Source organism: Leuciscus leuciscus (genome assembly GCF_965113295.1).
Source record: "Leuciscus leuciscus genome assembly, chromosome: 1".
Classification (NCBI taxonomy): Eukaryota; Metazoa; Chordata; class Actinopteri; order Cypriniformes; family Leuciscidae; genus Leuciscus; species Leuciscus leuciscus.
In genome coordinates, this window is record NC_138725.1 from 16,507,368 (window position 1) to 16,527,718 (window position 20,351).

At 37.4% G+C, this 20,351-nt stretch overlaps 1 protein-coding gene across 3 annotated transcripts; it reads right to left on the minus strand.

The window, feature by feature from the left end:
- Positions 1-3,419: 3,419 nt before the first annotated feature.
- LOC309498439 (uncharacterized protein) lies at positions 3,420-19,538 on the minus strand. Of its 3 annotated transcripts, none has more exons than XM_082169209.1 (9): positions 19,506-19,538; positions 17,578-17,824; positions 10,931-12,098; positions 7,491-7,722; positions 5,590-5,685; positions 5,137-5,367; positions 5,036-5,058; positions 4,835-4,953; positions 3,420-4,495 (listed from the first exon to the last, which is right to left on the minus strand). In XM_082169209.1, the coding sequence occupies exons 2-9, from the start codon at positions 17,633-17,635 to the stop codon at positions 4,260-4,262; spliced, it is 2,163 nt and encodes a 720-aa protein (XP_082025335.1). In that variant the 5' UTR covers positions 17,636-17,824; positions 19,506-19,538; the 3' UTR covers positions 3,420-4,259. The 3 variants fall into 3 exon arrangements, with proteins under 3 accessions (XP_082025335.1, XP_082025334.1, XP_082025336.1); XM_082169208.1 differs by having other exon boundaries at positions 17,906-19,524; XM_082169210.1 differs by lacking the exon at positions 19,506-19,538 and adding an exon at positions 13,614-13,904 and having other exon boundaries at positions 17,578-17,658.
- Positions 19,539-20,351: the final 813 nt, after the last annotated feature.

Below are 20,351 nucleotides of genomic sequence, written 5' to 3' on the forward strand. Positions count from 1 at the left end.
CCCACTGACATGTCGAAATACTCTGAGTCAGATACAAGAATGATTAGGATCTTTTTTTTTACCTCACTATACCAGGAAATAATCAAATAAGTAAGCCCCGCCCCCCTCACGATAATATCATGTATCGCCTATCGTCGATTAGTCGATTAATCGTTCTAATAATCGTTAGATTAATCGATTATCAAAATAATCGTTTGTTGCAGCCCTAGCGGCTACAACACTATATGCCACGCAATTTCGTCTAGCCTACATCTGACCATTCTGGGTTCAAACACGCCCTGCACACCACACATCTAGTTTATAACAGCAGTTATGTCAGATTATGATCATATATATTTTGTTGCTGTTTTTCTTTTTTTCAGTTCTTATTATCAGTTCAACACAGTTATAGAAATTCTACTTGATAAAAAAAAAACTGCGCTGGTATCGGTACGGATCGGTATCAGCCGATACTCTTAATTTTTGGTATCGGATCGATTCTGAAAAAATGGTATCGGTGCATCCCTACTTCTGACAGACTGCCTTACGTATTAAATTTGAAAGCATAACTGACAAAAATGCATGACGTAGCAGAAGCGTTTTGAACTGCAAGAGGCGTTGTTAATAGAGAAAATCTGTAGATTAAATACATCAACGTTACTGCAGCAAAAAAATAAAATTAAAATAAAGTACCTGAAATTGGAGTTTGTGGGAGAAGAGACAAGATCTATAGTAAAATGATGGCCTCTCACGGTGGCTCCATACAAAGACCAGTCGCCGATGGAGGTGCCACAGCCAATCAGGACAGGAGTTCTGCAGTTCTGAGTCAGGTAAGCAGAATGAAATACACTGTAAATAAACTGTATTAAAACAAAAGGTAAAGTCACTAGTACATGACCTTCCATGGCTTAATGCTTCCATAAATTAAATTACATTATCATATTATATGTTTTTCAGGATTGGTTGTTGAATAAAATGTTATGCTAGTAACAATTAATAACTACTTGGGGTGGGGCGATACATCTCCCGATTCGATACTATCACGATATGTCCAGATACGATATGCATTGCGATTTTTGACACATTTCATCCTCTGTCTGAACGAAAGTGGCTAACTTCTATCAACCTCATCTATAGACCCCTTTTGTGTCGCCGTCACAGCGTTAGCTGGAAGCAAAACAAACGGGAAACTGGAGGCAGCCAATACAAACAGATTCGGCTACATAATAAGAGCTTAAATCATTATTATTGTTATTAAATGTCATCTTGTTGTGTTGTTGGGTGCAAGAATCGATGGAGTACAGGCTCCAATTTGAATTTTTTTTGCATAATGTTTTCTAAATTATTGTGATTATTTGTAAATCATCTAAGATTGTATAACGTTACATTGTTGTGATTGATTGTGACTAGTCTTTTTGGAAGAACCTGGTAAGAAAGTGTAATCAAATACATAGTTTAAAAATTTTAAACAAAAGATGAAGCATAAATTTAATAAGCCCTTTAAAGGTGCAGATATAACAATATGCAGATTTTAACACATCAGAGCTGATTGAACCCAGATGAGAATATGTCTTCAGAATAAATTATATTTACAACACACACAAATTCCAGACAAGCAACTTTTTTACTTGGACAAGTGAATGACAGATTTACTTGTCCAAAGGACAAGCACATGCAAAGGCTTAATGTTGCAAACAATGTTGTTGTTAAAAAACAAGCTAACAAAAGCTAACAAAACTTGCACACTAACGTTAGTGAAGCGGCCATAGGGATCGTTCTGCCTCCACCTAAGCTCCGCCCACACAAATAGTCACCATGTTTACCAACTGAAAAGGGTATATAAGCAAGGACAAAAATAAAACAATTTAATTCTCTACTAAGCAATACATTACAATGTAGCAAAATTAATAAACGCTCTAATCATGAGCACATTGTATTTTCTGTCTGTAGCTCAGAATAAATAAATAAATAAAATAAACTGAATGAATGTCACGTGACCTTAGGCTATATATACGATGACCATCATGATTTGCATCAGATGACCGTTTCTATTTCCTCAGCCTGCTGCACACTCAACATTTTGATCAATTTACCCACATTAATAACCCGTAATTAGCAATTAACTGTATATATTTTGTATCTGTTCATTTGTTATACGTGTTTTTACTTCTTGTTTTATTCATTACTACTAGCCGGTTTTAAGTTTGTTTAGTTTGTCGTCAGTTCGTCAAATTGTTGGTAAGTATGAATTAAGCAGCCTTTTGATATGTTGAAGTTTATTATAAAGAATGATTATACATTAATATAACACACAGTCACAATAAACCACAAATACAAACACTACAAACAAATACCGGAAAAGATTAGGGTGCGTTTTTTTTCCTTTCCTCACAAAACAGCTGTGAGTGACGACAACACGGAGCGGGGAAAAAAAAAGCTGCTCTGATTGGTTTAGACCGGGGCGGCCTAACTCGGTCCTAGAAGGCCGCTGTCCCGTTGAGTTTAGCTCTTACTTGTCTCAACTGGAATTGAGGATACTAATTGTTGCAGTTTTGCAAGTAGAATATTTGCCCAATCTTGTCTGATATAAGACAACTGCTCAACAGTCCTTGGTCAGTGTTGCCTGATTCTCCTTTTCATGATGGGTCATGTTCAATAAGAGACAGATCTGGACTGCAGGCACATCCCATCTGTGGTGCAGAATGTCTAAAATCCACTCAGTTTTAGCATGTGCAGAATGAGGCCTGGCATTGTCTTGCTTCCTAGAAAAGATGTCTTCTTGATGGCAGTTTACGTCTCAGTATAATCCATATATATGCCTCCATATGGTATCTATGGTACCTTCAAACAAATGCAAGTCACCCATATCGCTTGCAATGATGCATCCCAAAACCAGGACAGATGTTTGCTTTTGCACCTTTCGCTGATGAAAATCTGGATGGTCCCTTTTGTCCTTGTGACTGAGAACTCGATGTCTGTTTTTCCCAAAAACAAGCTGAAACATGGACTCAAAGTTCACGCATATTCAACAGAGGTCTCCTGCCTTTCTCTGGATTCCCTGAATCTTTTCACAATATTATGTATGGAAGATGGTGAAAGACATTAATTATTTTCAATCTTGCATTGAGAAATGTGATTTTTGAATTGTTTGACAATTCTCTCATGATATTTGAAGGTGGCGAGCGAGCATCTTTGCTTTCAAAGACTGAGAAGATTTTTTACGCCCAATCACGATACCCTCAACTAGAACCAATTCACCTGCTCATTGTGGAAAAGAGTTGGATAATCTTTTCACTTTTTTTTGCCTCTGTGCCAACTTTTTTGTAGTGTGTTGCAGCCAATTTGTTTATATTTACAAGATACAATTATGTTATTCAGTGAAAAAAATGGGAAAACTTTTCTTTGTACTTTTGACAGTTAAAAAAAAAGGTTCAAGAGAATTAACAAATCCCAGATTGGGAATTTTATTGCATTTTACAATATGTCCGAACTTTTCTGGAAATGGGGTTGTACAACAAAAATGAACCATCACTGAACTTACTTGAGCTGGAGTATGACCCTATTTTCATCCAGATGTGCCGTACAGTTGAAACAAACTTTATTATTTTTAAATGTATTATTAATTGCATTATTTTCCTGTATGGTGGCCAGGACTCTGAACGAAAAACAGAAAATTGAAAAGTGCAAATTCTTCTGCAAACGTCCAACTCCCTTACCCAATAGACCATGGCAGCGCCTGGGTGTAGATTTATGGGAGCTCAAAGAGAAAACACTAAATTGTACTCTCGGACTATTACTCCAGATATTTTGGAAATCCTACTTACGCTTAAACACAACAGCTGAACAAGTTCTCATCAAGCTCAAAGCAACACTCGCACGATTCGGCATCCCAGAAGAAGTTGTTTCGGATAATGGGCTGCAATTCACGAGCAAAACATTCCAGTCATCGAGCCATGTGTTACATTTTTGAGCATGTAACTTCAAGATTGCATCATCCCTCGAGCAATGGACTTGCAGAATGTGCAGTCCAATGTCACTGAAATCACATCACATAAAAAAATTTATAAAAAAAACAGTTTGAGGGATTATCAATATTAGTTGATCTCGGTCGGAGATTTCACTGAGTCTGGTGGTTGTGAATGTGTGTAAATGTGTGTTAATCCCTGTCATAGTCCAGACACACTCTTACAGGATCAAGCTTCTGATTATCAGAAAAATTAGAAACTAAAGTCCATCCGTACTGATTATACCACACACTCCAGACATCAGTGATATAGAAGTCACGTCCCTTCCTCTGGTTTGATGCTGTAGTTACTCCAAGAGTCCTCTTTAATCTCCACATCCCAGCAGTGTGTTCCTGAGTTAAAACCCTCTGAACCCACAACACAGGGACCAAAGTTAAACCTCTCTGGATTACCAGGAACGGGTTTATTGTTCTCACTGTTTCTCACACTGGTCTGATCATCAGACAGGACGAGATCTGGATTTGCAGTGACTGGATCCAGAATCACAGGAGCTGATGAGACACAATCAACAGATGCTTTTATTCTGATCAAGAGAGAACCCAACACAGATTATCATGAATTATGACACTCGTCCTGTTGTTCAAACCTATCAGACATATTCCTCAGTTGTTATAGTTAAGATGCGCTTGATAAACAGATATTGACAAAATCAATCAAAACTGAACTGTAGAGAACTGCTTTATCACCCTAACTGTATACGTCATGTTATTTTCTTGTTTACGGCTCATTTTGGTGCTGTAGCTCATATGGTAATTCACACATAATTCTAAAATCTTTAACTCTCCACCCATCCATCATTTCCAGCTCAGATCTCCTGCAGTCAGACTCACTGTTTTGGACGATGTCCTGCATGTTCTTCCAGACTCTGAACGGCAGGTTGCCCAAGTATCGCGGCACATGAATCAAAGCTCCAGAAGGCATCTGTGGATCCGGCTGGGAGATCTGGACTCTGGAAGAACATTCAGGAGTCAGAACTGCAGTGGCTTTTGGATCAGAACCAGAGAGACCAGAGACAGGAGCAGATCACTCACCTTTCCATTGAGACTGGAAACTCCTGCAGAACAAACACACCATTTATCATCAAGAACTCAAATCAATGAACCAATAATCAACCAATGATCTGAAATCAGACCTTCAGAAAGCAGACGCCATTGGCTTTCATCTTCTCCTCCATGTCTTTGATTGTGTGTGAAAGAGCTGAGATGTGTGTGTTCATCTCCTCCAGCTTCTCCTTCATCATCTGCTTCTTCTGCTCCTCTTCCTCCCTCAGTGCAGCGACTGTAGCTTCTTCTTCATCTCTGAGAAACTGATGAAGCTTCTCAAACTGCTGTTTAATCTGAAGCTCTGTGTGCTCAGCTTGAGACTGAAATCACATCGCATTCACTTCAATCATCTCAACACACATCAACCCTTCACATCATTCATATTCAAGATAAACTTGGATACCCGACATATAACGGATCCAGAAGCAGATACTGCTTGTCATTTACATAAATAATAAACTGGAATCCATTTTATCAAATCATTACTGTATAAAGTGATCCTACAGCTGTGATGAAATTGACTCTCGTTTCGGTTTCCTCACCTTGATGTGTTGAACTCTTTTCTCAAACTCTCCTTTCTTTTTTTCATTGCGTTGAAGTTTCTCTTGTAAGGACTTCAGTGCTGTATTGAGCTCCTCCTAGAATTGAACAAAAAATACATTAAAAATACATAAAACAACAGATTACAGTGAAGACAATTAGATAAGACAATACAGTGATATAGTCACATAATGATGTGAAACAGTATTTGCCCCCATCTTGATTTTGGTTATTTTGGTAATCAAGTAATTGTCAATTATTCTGACAATTAATTGAGTAATCGGATCCATTTTTTTGTAGTAGTAAAAATAAACCTAAACAAAAATTATTATGCGACTAAAACTTATTTTTTCCCTCTCGCGAGAAGTCATTCCAAAAATCATGGAAACAAATGTTGGTAGATTTATTTATTGCAGCCGCCACACAATCCATTATTATTAATCGAAGGAGATAGGCATGTTATCCAAGCACTGGATAAGGAAAGACACTTAAACTGTGAGCGGCACATATAGCCTACTGTATGAGGTGTTTCTGGGCATTTCTCCCTCATATCTGCATCGAGAGAATGCAGAAATGTAACATAAGCTGATGTGTCAGCTGATGTGTCTCATCAGCTTGGTTGTGCGTATTCCTGTAATTTTCTTTGTCTTTTATGAATTTACTAAAGAGATGGGATACAGGTAAGGTTAATACAGGTTTGGTGGTATGGGTAGGTTTAAGGATGGGTTAAGGGGACAGGGAAGGTCAACAGTGTATTTATAGGAATTACCTAAAGCTGTAGTTACATGCAGGAACTTTTAACCCCTTAAGCCCTGAGGACATTTTTGTGACACACACAACACTAATAGACTCCTAACTCCAAAACTATGACAAAGAGAGTCAAAAGGTAGGTATCGTTTGATAGAACACTCGTCACATTTTTAGAAAATATTAATTACATTTGGACATTTTCATGCCAAGAAACTGCTGATAAAAGACTATATATATATATATATATATATATATATATATATATATATATATATATATATATATATATATATAAAAAATTTTGCATATCTTTCTTGTTTGAAAATGCAATAACTCGGGAAAGAAATACGGTAGGGGGAACATTCTTTGTTGGTGAAGTGACAACTCCATGAGGAATATCTTTAGATCTGAGAGATGAATTATGCTATTTTGGCTCTTTTTAATTGTGAGAGTCTGCTGTAAATAATGATGTGCCATTTTCACTGTTCTGTGCATGCTTCATGCAGTTTTAATCTAAAACACAACGCGCATGCTTCATGAGTATATCAGTATACTTGGCTTCGTACATCTGTGGGAATTTTTTGTGTTAGAAGTCCATGAGGAATATCTTTAGATCTGAGTGATGGATTATGTTGAGTTTGGACTCACTTTAATCGTAAGAATCTGCTGTAAAAAATATTGATGTATCATTTTGAGTCATTATCACAAGCATTCAGCTGCTAAAGGGGGCAATTTTCACATATGTGATAAGAGTTAAACTACTGGTCTCAAACTCAATTACTGGAGGGCCTGAGCTCTGGAGTTTTGCGCCAACTCTAATCAAACACATCTGATCCAGCTAATCAAGGCTTCAGGATTACTAGAAACTTCCAAGCAAGAGTGAGTTGGAGCTAAACTCTGCAGAGCTGTGGCCCTCCAGGAATTGAGTTTGAGACCACTGTGTTAAACTGTATTCTGTGTTTTATGTTGTATTTTGTTTGAGGATCTAGAACTATTCAGTATGAGACACAAAATCAGAAATCAGGATGGTGCCAAATACTTTAACATTACAGTATGCCATATGAAGTTGAGTAAATATTGAGTGCATGAATGTGATATCTGTGTTTATGACTATTTATTGATCTTTACATGTGAAACAAGACATCTTTCTTACCTTATATGATGAAACCGCTTCACCGATGGGTCTGAATTTTTGATTGTCATGTACTTTTGAATCTCTGCACACTAAACACACAGGCTGTTTGTCCTCCAGACAGAAGAGTTTGAGTTTCTCAGTGTGTAAAGTGCAGATCTCCTCAGACCCTGATGAATGCCTCTCGTTTCTCTCCTTCAGCGAGGACTTTTTTAATGGCAGATTACCTGGAGGAATATCTTTTGAAGGTTTCCTGCAGAAAGGACACTCCTGAGTTATTTTGGTTCTCCAGAACGATGTAAGACACTCATTACAGACACTGTGACTACGGGATAAAATAACAGGATCCTTTGAAGATTTCACAACATACGGAACAAATTTAATAATCTTCACCTGCTGAAGCCATTTTCATTGTATAATATGCTTTCACTTTCTGAATGATTGTTACAAAAATGTATATCACAAAGTTCAGCTTGGAGTTGTCAAAAGTACCGACTTCGGTACAGAAATAAGAAAAATGTGACGATACCAGCATTTCCCTCCAGCATTTTGAGCACTGTCGAACAGATTCTTAAACACCTCTGATTGGCCATTGTGTTGACACACTCAACATGTCTGTGATTGGCCATTGTGTTGGCACGCTCAACATATATGTCTGTGATTGGCCATTGTGTTGACACGCTCAACATATACAGTGAGGAGAACAAGTATTTGATACACTGCCGATTTTGCAGGTTTTCCTACTTACAAAGCATGTAGAAGTCTGTAAAAAAAATTATGCAAAAATCCAGAAAATCACATTGTATGATTTTTAAATAATTAATTTGCATTTTATGCATTTTATCACTTACCAACCAGTAAGAATTCCAGCTCTTACAGACCTGTTAGTTTTTCTTTAAGAAGCCCTCCTGTTCTCCACTCATTACCTGTGTTAACTGCACCTGTTTGAACTTGTTACCTGTATAAAAGACACCTGTCTACCCACTCAATCAAACAGACTCCAACCTCTCCACAATGGACAAGACCAGAGAGCTGTGTAAGGACATCAGGGATAAAATTGAAGACCTGCAAGGCTGGGATGGGCTACAGGACAATAGGCAAGCAGCTTGGTGAGAAGGCAACAACTGTTGGCGCAATTATTAGAAAATGGAAGAAGTTCAAGATGACGGTCAATCTCCCTCGGGGTCTAGGGCACCATATAAGATGAGATGCCCCACGAGCAGAATCCCTGCTCGTGGGGCATCAATGATCATGAGGAAGGTGAAGGATCAGCCAAGAAACTACACAGCAGGACCTGGTCAATGACCTGAAGAGAGCTGGGACCAGAGTCTCAAAGAAAACCATTAGTAACACACTACGCAGTCATGGATCAAAATCCTGCAGCGCACGCAAGGTCCTCGCTCAAGCCAGCGCATGTCCAGGCCTGTCTAAAGTTTGCCAATGACCATCTGGATGAACCAGAGGAGGAATGGGAGAAGGTCATGTGGTCTGATGAGACAAAAATAGAGCTTTTTGGTCTAAACTCCACTCGCCGTGTTTGGAGGAAGAAGAAGGATGAGTACAACCCCAAGAACACCATCCCAACCGTGAAGCATGGAGATGGAAACATCATTCTTTGGGGATGCTTTTCTGCAAAGGGGACAGGACGACTGCACCGTATTGAGGGGAGGATGGATGGGGCCATGTATCGTGAGATCTTAGCCAACAACCTCCTTCCCTCAGTAAGAGCATTGAAGATGGGTCGTGGCTGGGTCTTCCAGCATGACAACGACCCGAAACACACAGCCAGGGCAACTAAGGAGTAGCTCCGTAAGAAGCATCTCAAGGTCCTGGAGTGGCCTAGCCAGTCTCCAGACCTGAACCCAATAGAAAATCTTTGGAGGGAGCTGAAAGTCCGTATTGCCCAGCGACAGCCCCGAAACCTGAAGGATCTGGAGAAGGTCTGTATGGAGGAGTGGGCCAGAATCCCTGCTGCAGTGTGTGCAAACCTGGTCAAGAACTACAGGAAACATATGATCTCTGTAATTACAAACAAAGGTTTCTGTACCCAATATTAAGTTCTGCTTTTCTGATGTATCAAATACTTATGTCATGCAATAAAATGCAAATTAATTACTTAAAAATAATACAATGTGATTTTCTGGATTTTTGTTTTAGATTCCGTGACTCACAGTTGAAGAGCTATGAAAAAAATTACAGACCTGCAAAATCGGCAGTATATCAAATACTTGTTCTCCCCACTGTATGTCTGTGATTGGCTACAATGATCAACGCTTCAAAAACATGTCTTTGGCTTCACCAAGCATTTACACAGATACACATGGGAGCATTTGAAAGCGGTGTCTATACGCAGATTGCTAATATATCCGCTGCTAGTCGGTTTCGCTGATAGACACCTGCTTTTAAACGCTCCTGTATGTATCTTTGTAAGTGCTCAGTGAAGAGTGTCAAATATGTCATTGTTAATCACTGTGGCCAATCACAGAGATACATGTTGAGTGCGTCAACACAATGGCCAATCATTGTGTTTAAGAATCCGTTCAACAGCGCTCAAAATGCTAGAGGGAAATGCTGGTATCGTCAAATTTTTTTAATTTCAGTACTGACTTGGTACCGAAGTTGTTTTTTTTAGACAACTCTTGTTCAGCTGTCTGTTCAGAAAGAAACTCATAAATCCTTCTTGATATCTTGTTTTTCATTTGTTCTCCAATGATCGCGGATTCATTTTTGCTTTTGTCGAGACACGAGTGTTAGTTTGAGAGAAAGGAGAACTGTGTAACAGAGCTCCGTACATTAACAATGGAGCATTTCATAGTTTTTGAACTTGCCCCCCTCGCCACAATAACCTTTCAATATAGTATACTCCATACTTGGATCAAACATAAATGAACACATGCGAGAACACAAATATACATTTTAAAGACACAAGAAAAAAAGGCACTTTTTTCCTACAAACAAATTTTGTTCAAACCTAGCGAGCACCAAATGTTCCCCTACCATTAATATTTTGTTCCTGTTTGGTTCTTTTTTGGAAACAAAATAATTAGGCTACGTTCTGGGAAAGTATTTTAAGTGGTGGTTTCCCTAACAGTATTTTAATTAAGAATATAGTCGATGACTTGAATACAAAACCTTTCAAAGTATACTCCATTTGATAGTGTGCGCGAACTTTCAACACATGTGCTCTAAAAACATTTATCTTTGTATAGTGTCTTCGCTGTTTTTCTCCAGAAGTTAGAATGTAGAACTTCAGAATGGATTCACTATTAACTATGACATTTGCCTCAATAAACTCCTGATTTACTGCTTATTAATTGTTAGTAAGGTAGTTGTTGTAACATTTAGGCATGGGGTAGGATTACTTAGTCTTTCAATATTATTTAAAGTACCCATGGGATCTTGAAAGCTATTATTACTCGGAAGAGACTTTGTTTCTCAGCACATAAAGATGAACTACTTACTGTGATCTCAGACTGCGGTGATGTGGTTTCTCCACTGCATGGATCTTCATGTGTCGCTTCAGGTGAGTTTTAAAATAGAAACTGGTTCCACACTGATCACACGTGTGTGGGTTCTCTCTGATGTGGATCTTCTCATGTATTTTCAGATGTGTCGACTGACAGAATCTCTTGTCGCAGTGTGAACACTTGTAAGGTTTTTCTCCAGTGTGGATTTTCTGATGCACTTTTAAAACACCCACTGAAGTAAAAGTCTTCTCACACTCAAAGCACACATGATCTCTTACACCAGTATGAATTTTCTGATGTGCACGTAAATATAGGAGCAGTGAAAAACTCCTTCCACAATCAGAACATGAATGCGGCTTCTCCTTCGTATGAACTGTCAGGTGTCTCTTGAGGTTTGATGCCACAAGAAATGTTTTCCCACACTGATCACATGAGAACGGCTTCTCTCCGGTGTGGGTCCTCATGTGAGCAGTAAGGTGTGCTGATTGTGCGAAACTCCTTTCACAATGATCACATGAGAACGGCTTCTCTCCAGTGTGGATCCTCTTGTGGTTCTTAAGCTGTGATGATTGTGCGAAACTATTCCCGCACTGATCGCATGTGAACGGCCTCTCTCCTGTATGAACTCTTACGTGAAGCTCAAGATGTTGTTTGTTTGTGAAGCTCTTTCCACATTGACCACACGTGAACATATTGTCTACACTGTGGATTCTCATGTGAACATTAAGACTTTGCTTGTATCTGAATCTCTTTCCACATTTGTCACATGTGAACCGCTTCTCTCCAGTGTGAGCTCTCATGTGTTCTTTAAGGTGTGTTGACGAATTAAAACTCTTCCCACATTGAGCGCATGTGTACGGCCTCTCTCCGGTGTGGATCCTCATGTGTTGATTAAGATTTGGTTTTTGTGCAAAGCTCTTCCCGCACTGATTACATATGTGCGGCTTCTCTCCAGTGTGGATCCTCATGTGACACTCAAGTTTATGTTTGCTTGGGAAACTCTTTCCACACCGAGTGCAGATTAAAGATTTCTTGGGTGCTCTTTTATTTAAAATATTAGTATTAGTCTTTAAGCGACTCAAAGGTGTTTCTCCAGGTTTGACTTGATGTTCCTCCTTCACTTCACTCAGTTCTTTACTCTCCTCCTTCACTACCATCAGGTCTGAAATGAAAGAAAAAGAGTTAATTTAATTTTCAGTAAATCAAAATTCGAGAGAAAAAATGAACGGACATAAAGTGTAAACTATTAAATACTTTTGATCAACAATTATCTAACATAATATCAAAAATATACAATACAATACAGCTGTAATTTTGACAGCAACGTTTATATTGCCGTTTAATTTGTTTTACTAAAAACGTTATTATTAATGGCATCCTTCCAATGACTTCCATTCATACTCAAGTGAATGTTGGACAATAAGCGAATTTCGCCGCATTCTGATTCAGGTTCTGTTGAAATTTCACATACTCAAAAATCTAGTGTTAAATTTACCATTTCTTAAGCATTATCTGTGTCCGACAAGTTTCACTCAACACCAGATATACAATAAATATAAAATAAAAGAGCTTAAATAATATTTAGTTTAACCTGATGTTGACAATCAATCTGAAATTCTCAAACCTCCTTTTCCTGAACATTTGCTGAAAGCTACAATTTTGTTTAAACGGGACCTATTATGCCCCTTTTACAATAGGTGAAATAAGTGTCTGATGTCCTCAGAGTTTGTATGTGAAGTTTCAGCTCAAAATACGTCACAGATCATTATTTATAGCATGTTAAAATTGCCACATTTTGGGGGTGAGCAAAAACACTCTTTTTGTGTGTGTCCCTTTAAATGCAAATGAGCTGGTGCTCCCCGCCCCCTTTCAAGAAGAGGGTGGAGCTTTAAGAGCTCATACCAGTAACAAAACCGGACAATCTCACGCAATGAAAATGTCAAAAACTGTCAATAGCCAGTTCAGCCTTATATTTTTGAACCGGAGTCGGACAATGATGCCTACGGAGAATAAACAGAAAGTATTCACAGTCTTATTCCAAAATGGATTTAATTCATTCGTTTCCTCAAAATTATACAAACAATACTCCATAATGATAACATGAAAGAAATGTGTTTGAAATCTTTGCAAATTTGTTACAAATATAACACAAAACAAAAATCACATGTACATGTACCTTTGCTCAACACTTTAATTACAGTCCAGAGACAAATGTGGGCAAAATAATTTTGATTTATTTTTTAAAAATACTTCCCTTGATCTGAGCGGTACAAGACTTGGCTACTTTTCCTAAGTTTGCCACCTGAACACACACACAAAAATGACTTGATTCTACAATGTTAAGTAGGTGAAAATAAAACCCTCCTTAATCTTGTGTTCGTGGCCAAAAATGGGCACCCATTGGAATGAATGTGAAAAACTGTAATTCAGAACATTCTTATTGTTTTTTTCAAAAAAAAAAAAAAATCAATAGATCCAATACAATGTATATCTAACATACACACAAATGAAGGGCTGATCCTGTACAACATTCTCAACATGGCAACAACTCACACTCACACACACAAACACAAACACTGCATTCAATGAGCCTATGACAGAGCGTTTTTTTTTTTTGTTTTTTTTTTAACTCACTCACACATACAAAAACAAAGAATTGAATGAGCCAATGTCTGACCATGTTTTTTGGTATGATCCAATCATCCATCTGGCTCATCACCCTCACGCACATCCGCAGGCACACTTCAGAGTCAGATCAAAGTGCTACTGCAAGGTTTGTTGATACTTCGAAAACAAAACGTTTCTGCAGCATATGCTACCTAAACCTCAGTGGCAGTTATTTTATCAGTTCACTCGGAAGGAGCACAAGGAGTAAGAGGTTTAGGGACCCTGGATATTCTCCTGGAATCCAGTGGGGAGGAAGGAGACCTGCCAGACTGTGGTTTGGAGTCATCAAATGATGAAGGATCTGAAACAGATAGTCAGACAGAGTTTGACCAGGATTATGAGGACACATCATGCGCGATAAGACAAAAAAGAATGCGCTGTCAGTGAATGTCCTCCTGACACACAAACACACACACACGACCCACAGATAGACGTGCGCCAGTATCGCACAGACAGCGCACCAGTATCAAGTTCTCTTTCGCGGTAGAACGAACAACACACATGTATGCCAAAATGAACGCGCTGCCTGTGAATGTCCTGACTGTGACACACAGAAAGACTCGCGCTAATATCGTGCGTGCGCACAAAACAGCATACCAGAATACAGTTCTCTTTCGAGCTTGAACGAACAATAACACACACAATTATGCCGAAATGTCTTTTTGTCGAGTATCTTCATAACATAAGAGTAGTCTTATGATGAACGTGAAGAGTTGTGACTCGTGAGAGAATGAGGCGTGTGAGATCCGCGTCTCTGACAGCAGCGGCTGGTCTTAAAGGGACAGTACACAGTAGCCACTAATTATCTCTGTCGCTAAAGTTAATCAAAGAACAAAGGGAACAGAGAAAAACACTCACTGCTCTTGACTAAAGAACTTTTTTCTTTAGGCAGATTATCACTAATCTGTGTGTGCATTTATTTTCCTTGAGAACCAAGCAAGTTGACTCATGAAACCATTTGTTTATTATATCGCATATCGCAATCTTGACCTCTATTATCGCAATATGACATTTTCCCCAAATCGTGCAGCCCTAGTCTGAGAGATGGTTTTCTCTGCGTGCATTCATACAATAAAGCCGCCTCAAAAACAGATCGCGAATAACAAAAAAATTTTTTTGCGGATTAGGCTATATCGCTTTAACGGTCAAAACACACAAAATTATGTCAAAATTCATGTCTTAGTGAGTTTCTTCGTGAACACAGTCGATTTTGTCTTAAATAAGCATAAAACACGTGTGACAGAACAGTAATGTATCCGTGCAATAGCTCTTAAACAGCAGCCATATGTGTCTGTCATTAATGTTGTTGTCAAAACAATAAAAGATAGCTTTCATTGTAATGAATCAGGATTAATAGCCCATGTATTTAATTTAGTCACATTTGATTACTTTATTCAATTTCTGTAGTATTTGTGAATACTAGTGTTAGACCTAAAAAACTTTTTTTTTCTCTCTTTATTCTATTGTATTTATTTGTGCTTCTTTTTTTTTTCCAATTTAATTCAAAGATTGAAATCAAGCTTTCATGTGTTGTGTAAACTCTAAACAACAAAATTGCCCCATTGTAAGACGCAATGGGTGAGCAAACATTTAGGTGAGATAAATGTAAAAAATGTAAATAAAAAAAGTCTAAAAATAATCATATTTTTCAAAACTACTACCTTGATCAACTCAAAACAGGTGTCGTTTGAAAGCAAGTTTAATCAATTTGATAAACTCTAAAGTAGTGCTGAGATATTTTCTGAAAAATAGAAGAAAAAAAATGCATAATGTAAGAAATTCTTTTTTTGTGCTTCATACTGAAATACATCATACAGCTCAGATTGTTGTGTGTCATATGTTATTTGAAAGGTCTCAATGAGTAGAATACAACAAGCATACTTGTTTTGTTCTTTTGACTAACGTGAGCGAGGTTTTGTACATTAAGCCCTTCAAGTCTCATGTAAATCATACACAGATGCTGAATTGCACACATTCCACAATTGTGAAAAAAAATGGCACATCATTATTTACAGCAGATTGTTATGATTAAAAACAGCCCAGACTCACCATAATCCATCACTCAGATCTAAAGATATTCCTCATGGTCTTCTAACACATGAAGCTGCACAGGCGCACATCCAATGAAGTATATAGATGGTGCATTGATGTGACGTTTAACATAATCCATCACTCAGATCTAAAGATATTCCTTATGGAGGTCTAACACAAAATAAATCCCACAGACAAACGTAGCCATTCTGATGAAGCACTCACATATCGTAGAAAATGACACAGCATTATTTACAGCAGACTCTCACGATTAAAAAGAGCCCAAACTCAGCATAATTCATCTTGTCACACACAAAGGCGCACATAGAGCCTTGTATACTGATGAGGCGGATTTGCTCATGACTCCCTGAAGCATGCATAGATTGTGGGAAATGGCACATCATTATTTACAGCAGATTGTTACTATTAAAAAAGAGCCCAGACTCACCATAATCCATCACTCAGATCTAAAGATATTCCTCATGGACTTCTAACACATGAACCTCAACAGGCGCACATCCAATTAAGTATATAGATAACTCCATGAAACATTCATGAATTGTGGAAAATCGAACATCTTTATTGACAGCAGATTCTCGTGATTACAAAGAGCCCAAACACAACATAAACCCATTGCGTCGATCACGAGATATTCCTAACGAAGTGATGCATACTTGGCTAAAAAAACATGTCTCAACTCAAGGAAGACAAAGTGGAGAACGGAATAACGTGGTGCCATTATTATGCTATTTTAAAGGCTCATAATGTCGTTTTGGAGTCTCCTATAACATGTTTACGTGCTTCAAAAGTCAAAAAACTGTTTAATTTTCTCCGAATATACATTGCACATCACCACATTTTTCAAACATGTGTCTCATCTTTCCAGGATGCAATGTGTTTTCCAATGTTCCCGGAACCGTCCGTGCTCGTTTTCAAACGTGGAATTACAACACACAATCTCATCTTTTTAATGCATCTAACCACTTTGATCAACTCTTAACAAGTGCTGACTAGTCGCTCTAAACTGTGAAAATATTAATTATCGTATCAAAAAAACATCATACAGCTCATGTAACATTCACAGATGGTTGACAAAAAGCACATCATTTTTTACAGCATATTATTACAATTAAAATGAGCCCAAAATGAACAATCTATTGCGGTGGTCACAAGATTTTCCTCATGGAGGAACAATTTTAAAATTGGGGTCGTCAAGGACTGAACAAAAAGGCTATCTTGGTTCCAAATGCTGTAACTTTTGATTACTTTATGCAATCACCACACACTGTTATCCAGATGCAGCTTACATGTAGAGGGACTTCACCAAAAAGAGAAATGTCCTCCTACCTTATTTCCTTTTTGAGTTATTCCGTAAATAAAAAAAATATATAATAAAAAAATATATATATTAAAAAAAAAATATATATATATAGTCTTTTCTCAGCAGTTTCTCAGCATGAGGATGTCCAAATGTAATGTATATTTTCTAAAAATGTAACCAGTGTTCTATCAAACAATCTCTACCTTTTGACTCAGTTTTGGAGTCTTTAGTGTTGTGTGTGTCACTCAGAAAATACAACTCGAAAATGTCCTCAGGGCTTAAGGGGTTAATAAACTGCAGTCTGGTGTAAAATGATTCGCTCAGACAAAAATGTTTTGGTATATTCCCTTCAAAATTAAAACTAATCCATCTTCAGTGGCTCTGATGTCAGGAGTGCATGCAGACTGTTATCTTCACTCTTACATCCAACAACAAAACACCTGAGTTGCAGTGTCTATGCTAATACATTTATGTTCAAAAACCATGTAAAAGTGAATTAAGATTTTAAGTTTAAGGAATTAAGATTTTTCCTGCTACAGCCATCTAAATGTAATGAAGTGCTTGAATGTTTCTAACATGAATGTTCTTCAGCATCATGAATGAATGAAGAATAAACACCAACCTCTTTGTTCTTCAGGATCTTCAGTGTGTTTCATTCTGCAGGGTTCTGGATCACTCATGTTCTCACTGTCCTCTTTAATAAACTCAGTCTTTGCAGATTTCAGCTCTTCCTGATGCTCGTCTTTACTTGTAGCTGATGGGAATTTACAGCATATATTGGGGAATTGCTGTGGGAGGGGCTTCACTGATGATGTAACTGCAGTGGGAGGGGCTTCACTGATGATGTGACTGATGTGGGAGGAGCTGATCTGCCAAAATCAAAAATATATCAGTTACAGAATTTGTTTTAAGCATTTATGTCTAGAGGTGTAACGGTTCACAAAACTCACGTTTCGGATCATTTAAGGCTTTTGAGTCACAGAGAGGGTCAGAAAAAATAAATAAATAATAATAATAATTTTGCTTTTCATTTATTACTTGAAGATTAAAGTACTTTTGATCGATACCACAGCAAAAACAACTGGCCTAACTGATAAAGATCAAACATTATTAAAGACAAGTGAACATTCAATATTAAAATAAGAACAAATAGGCTACACAAATTTCAAGCATAGGTGAATACTATATAACAAAGTTATAAAACCTAACAGTAGTTTTCAGGTACAGCAATGTAATAATTTAGCCTAAATGTAAAGCAACACTATTGTATTTACGGTAGAAATTAAATAATGTATTTCATATAGTATTTTGCCTATTTTTCTGCGTTTAAAATCGCTTCAATGTGTAAACTGGCAAGACAAAACATATGCAAATGATAAACTTTCACTCTATGATGGTTAAACTTATTAATTAATACACAAATCTCATTCGCGCCAAACCGTGGGACCTGGTCCGAACGGATCACGGATCAACTACGATCTGTTGCACCCCTATTTATGTCTGTCATAACTGATGCTAATTCACAACTTCTATTATTGCTAACCAGAACATTGTTCTGCTTCTTCATTAAAATATAGGCAGATATCTAGACATAAAAAAATATAGGCTAAACATTTTCTTCGACTTCCAAATATAAATAATGGCCATAAAAACAGTTAAAAAGATGAACACTGAAACAAACTTCCATTTTGTAGTCAACAAATCCCCTCAGTCTGTTGACACCAATGAAATGAGCTTTAAGTGTCAATTTACAGGAGATCTGAAGACATCAGCATAATAAATGAGGTGAAAACAGGAACTATTGTCATGAAATAAAGAGTGTTTTCAGCAGATCTGTTAATATTGATGAGCCTCAGACTATCAACACTCATTCAACAAGCCATTCAGGATCATCAGCAGATCATCTCACTTTATTCTGAGTGTTTGCTGTTAGAAACACATTATTTGAGTCAGGATATAGGCCTGTTAAACTGCTTTATTGAAAGACAATACTGTTGCTTTTCACAAATTAACATGTCCAGTTTCAAACTTTATTAATTTGAAGGCTCTCTCTTATTCTATAAATTGTATTATATTTATCATTTATATATAGATTTGAACTTTCATTACTCATTACAAGGACAATACAAAGTGTTTATAATTATCTGCTCTATATATTTAAATTTTAACAATCTGCAAAAAAATAAATGTCAACAAAGAAATATAAAGGTAGGCTACAAATTAAAATGGCAACAACAAAACTTGATATCGTTTCCCATCAATTCCCCTCACAGATCTCAAACTTTAACTCTTGACTTGACACTCAGTATCAGTTCTCACACAAACATCGAGACAATCACACAAACGAACACAAAATCGCTCAGGTCTGAATGAACTCAACATATTCTCCTCATGCTCGCTGCTGCTGCACTAAATGTTTATTTCAGTAGGAAGACGCCAGAAAAGATGCACAAGTATCGCTGTGATCGATGAAAACAATACAGAAATGAGTCTGTCGCTTAATCAAACTGTATAAAGTGTGTGTGATGGTTGTGTGTATATGAGAAATACCGTGAACTGCTCTCCTCACCTTCTTCTTCTTCTGATAGTTGCGGTAGACTAGTCGCTAGAATGGCGTATTGCTGCCCTCCTCAGTTCATTTGAAGAATTAATAGATTTAACAGATTATATCCTTATAGTCCAGTCCGTGCAAAAAAGTTGAGAACAAGTTTTGTTGTCTCATAGTCCTTAGTGCAAAGTAATGATCAATAAATAACTTTAAACTCAGCTCTGAGTAGGCCTACATGAGATTTCTTTCTGTACGATGAGATAAACTGTCCATTAGTTCAGGCTCACAGTTTCTACTTCTCCACATATGCTTGTTTTCCAAACATCCTTCCTAAACCTATATTAATATATTAATATGGCTTTGAGGTTTTCTGTGCACTGAAATTATGCATGTTAGGTGATCACATGAGCTGATTTAAAGTATGTATTTAACACCCTTTGAAACACGTGCTGAATATATTATCATGTTCGTTGATGTATTACTCCTCTCTAATCTAACTTATTGCTGATTATCATTCATTTCAAATACATGGTCAGTTGAATTGTACCTGTCATGATTGCATCAACTTGCTGTTTTAATACTATGATGGTTCAAGAGTAAAATTTGTTACATTTGCATCTGACTAATTTGGGGTACGTGAGTGTTTCCTTGGTTATTGAGCCCACATACAATATTTGGTCCAGTCGAGAACCTGTAAATCACCCTTATTAATTATTATTTCTTTTTCAGCCCATCATTTAATTTAATTTCAGTTTGTAGCGAAGCTGAGTGACGAACTAAGATGTTGAGTTGATCATTCTGACCATTACATTAGCTTTATTGCCCTTACTGACAGTGAGTTACTGTTA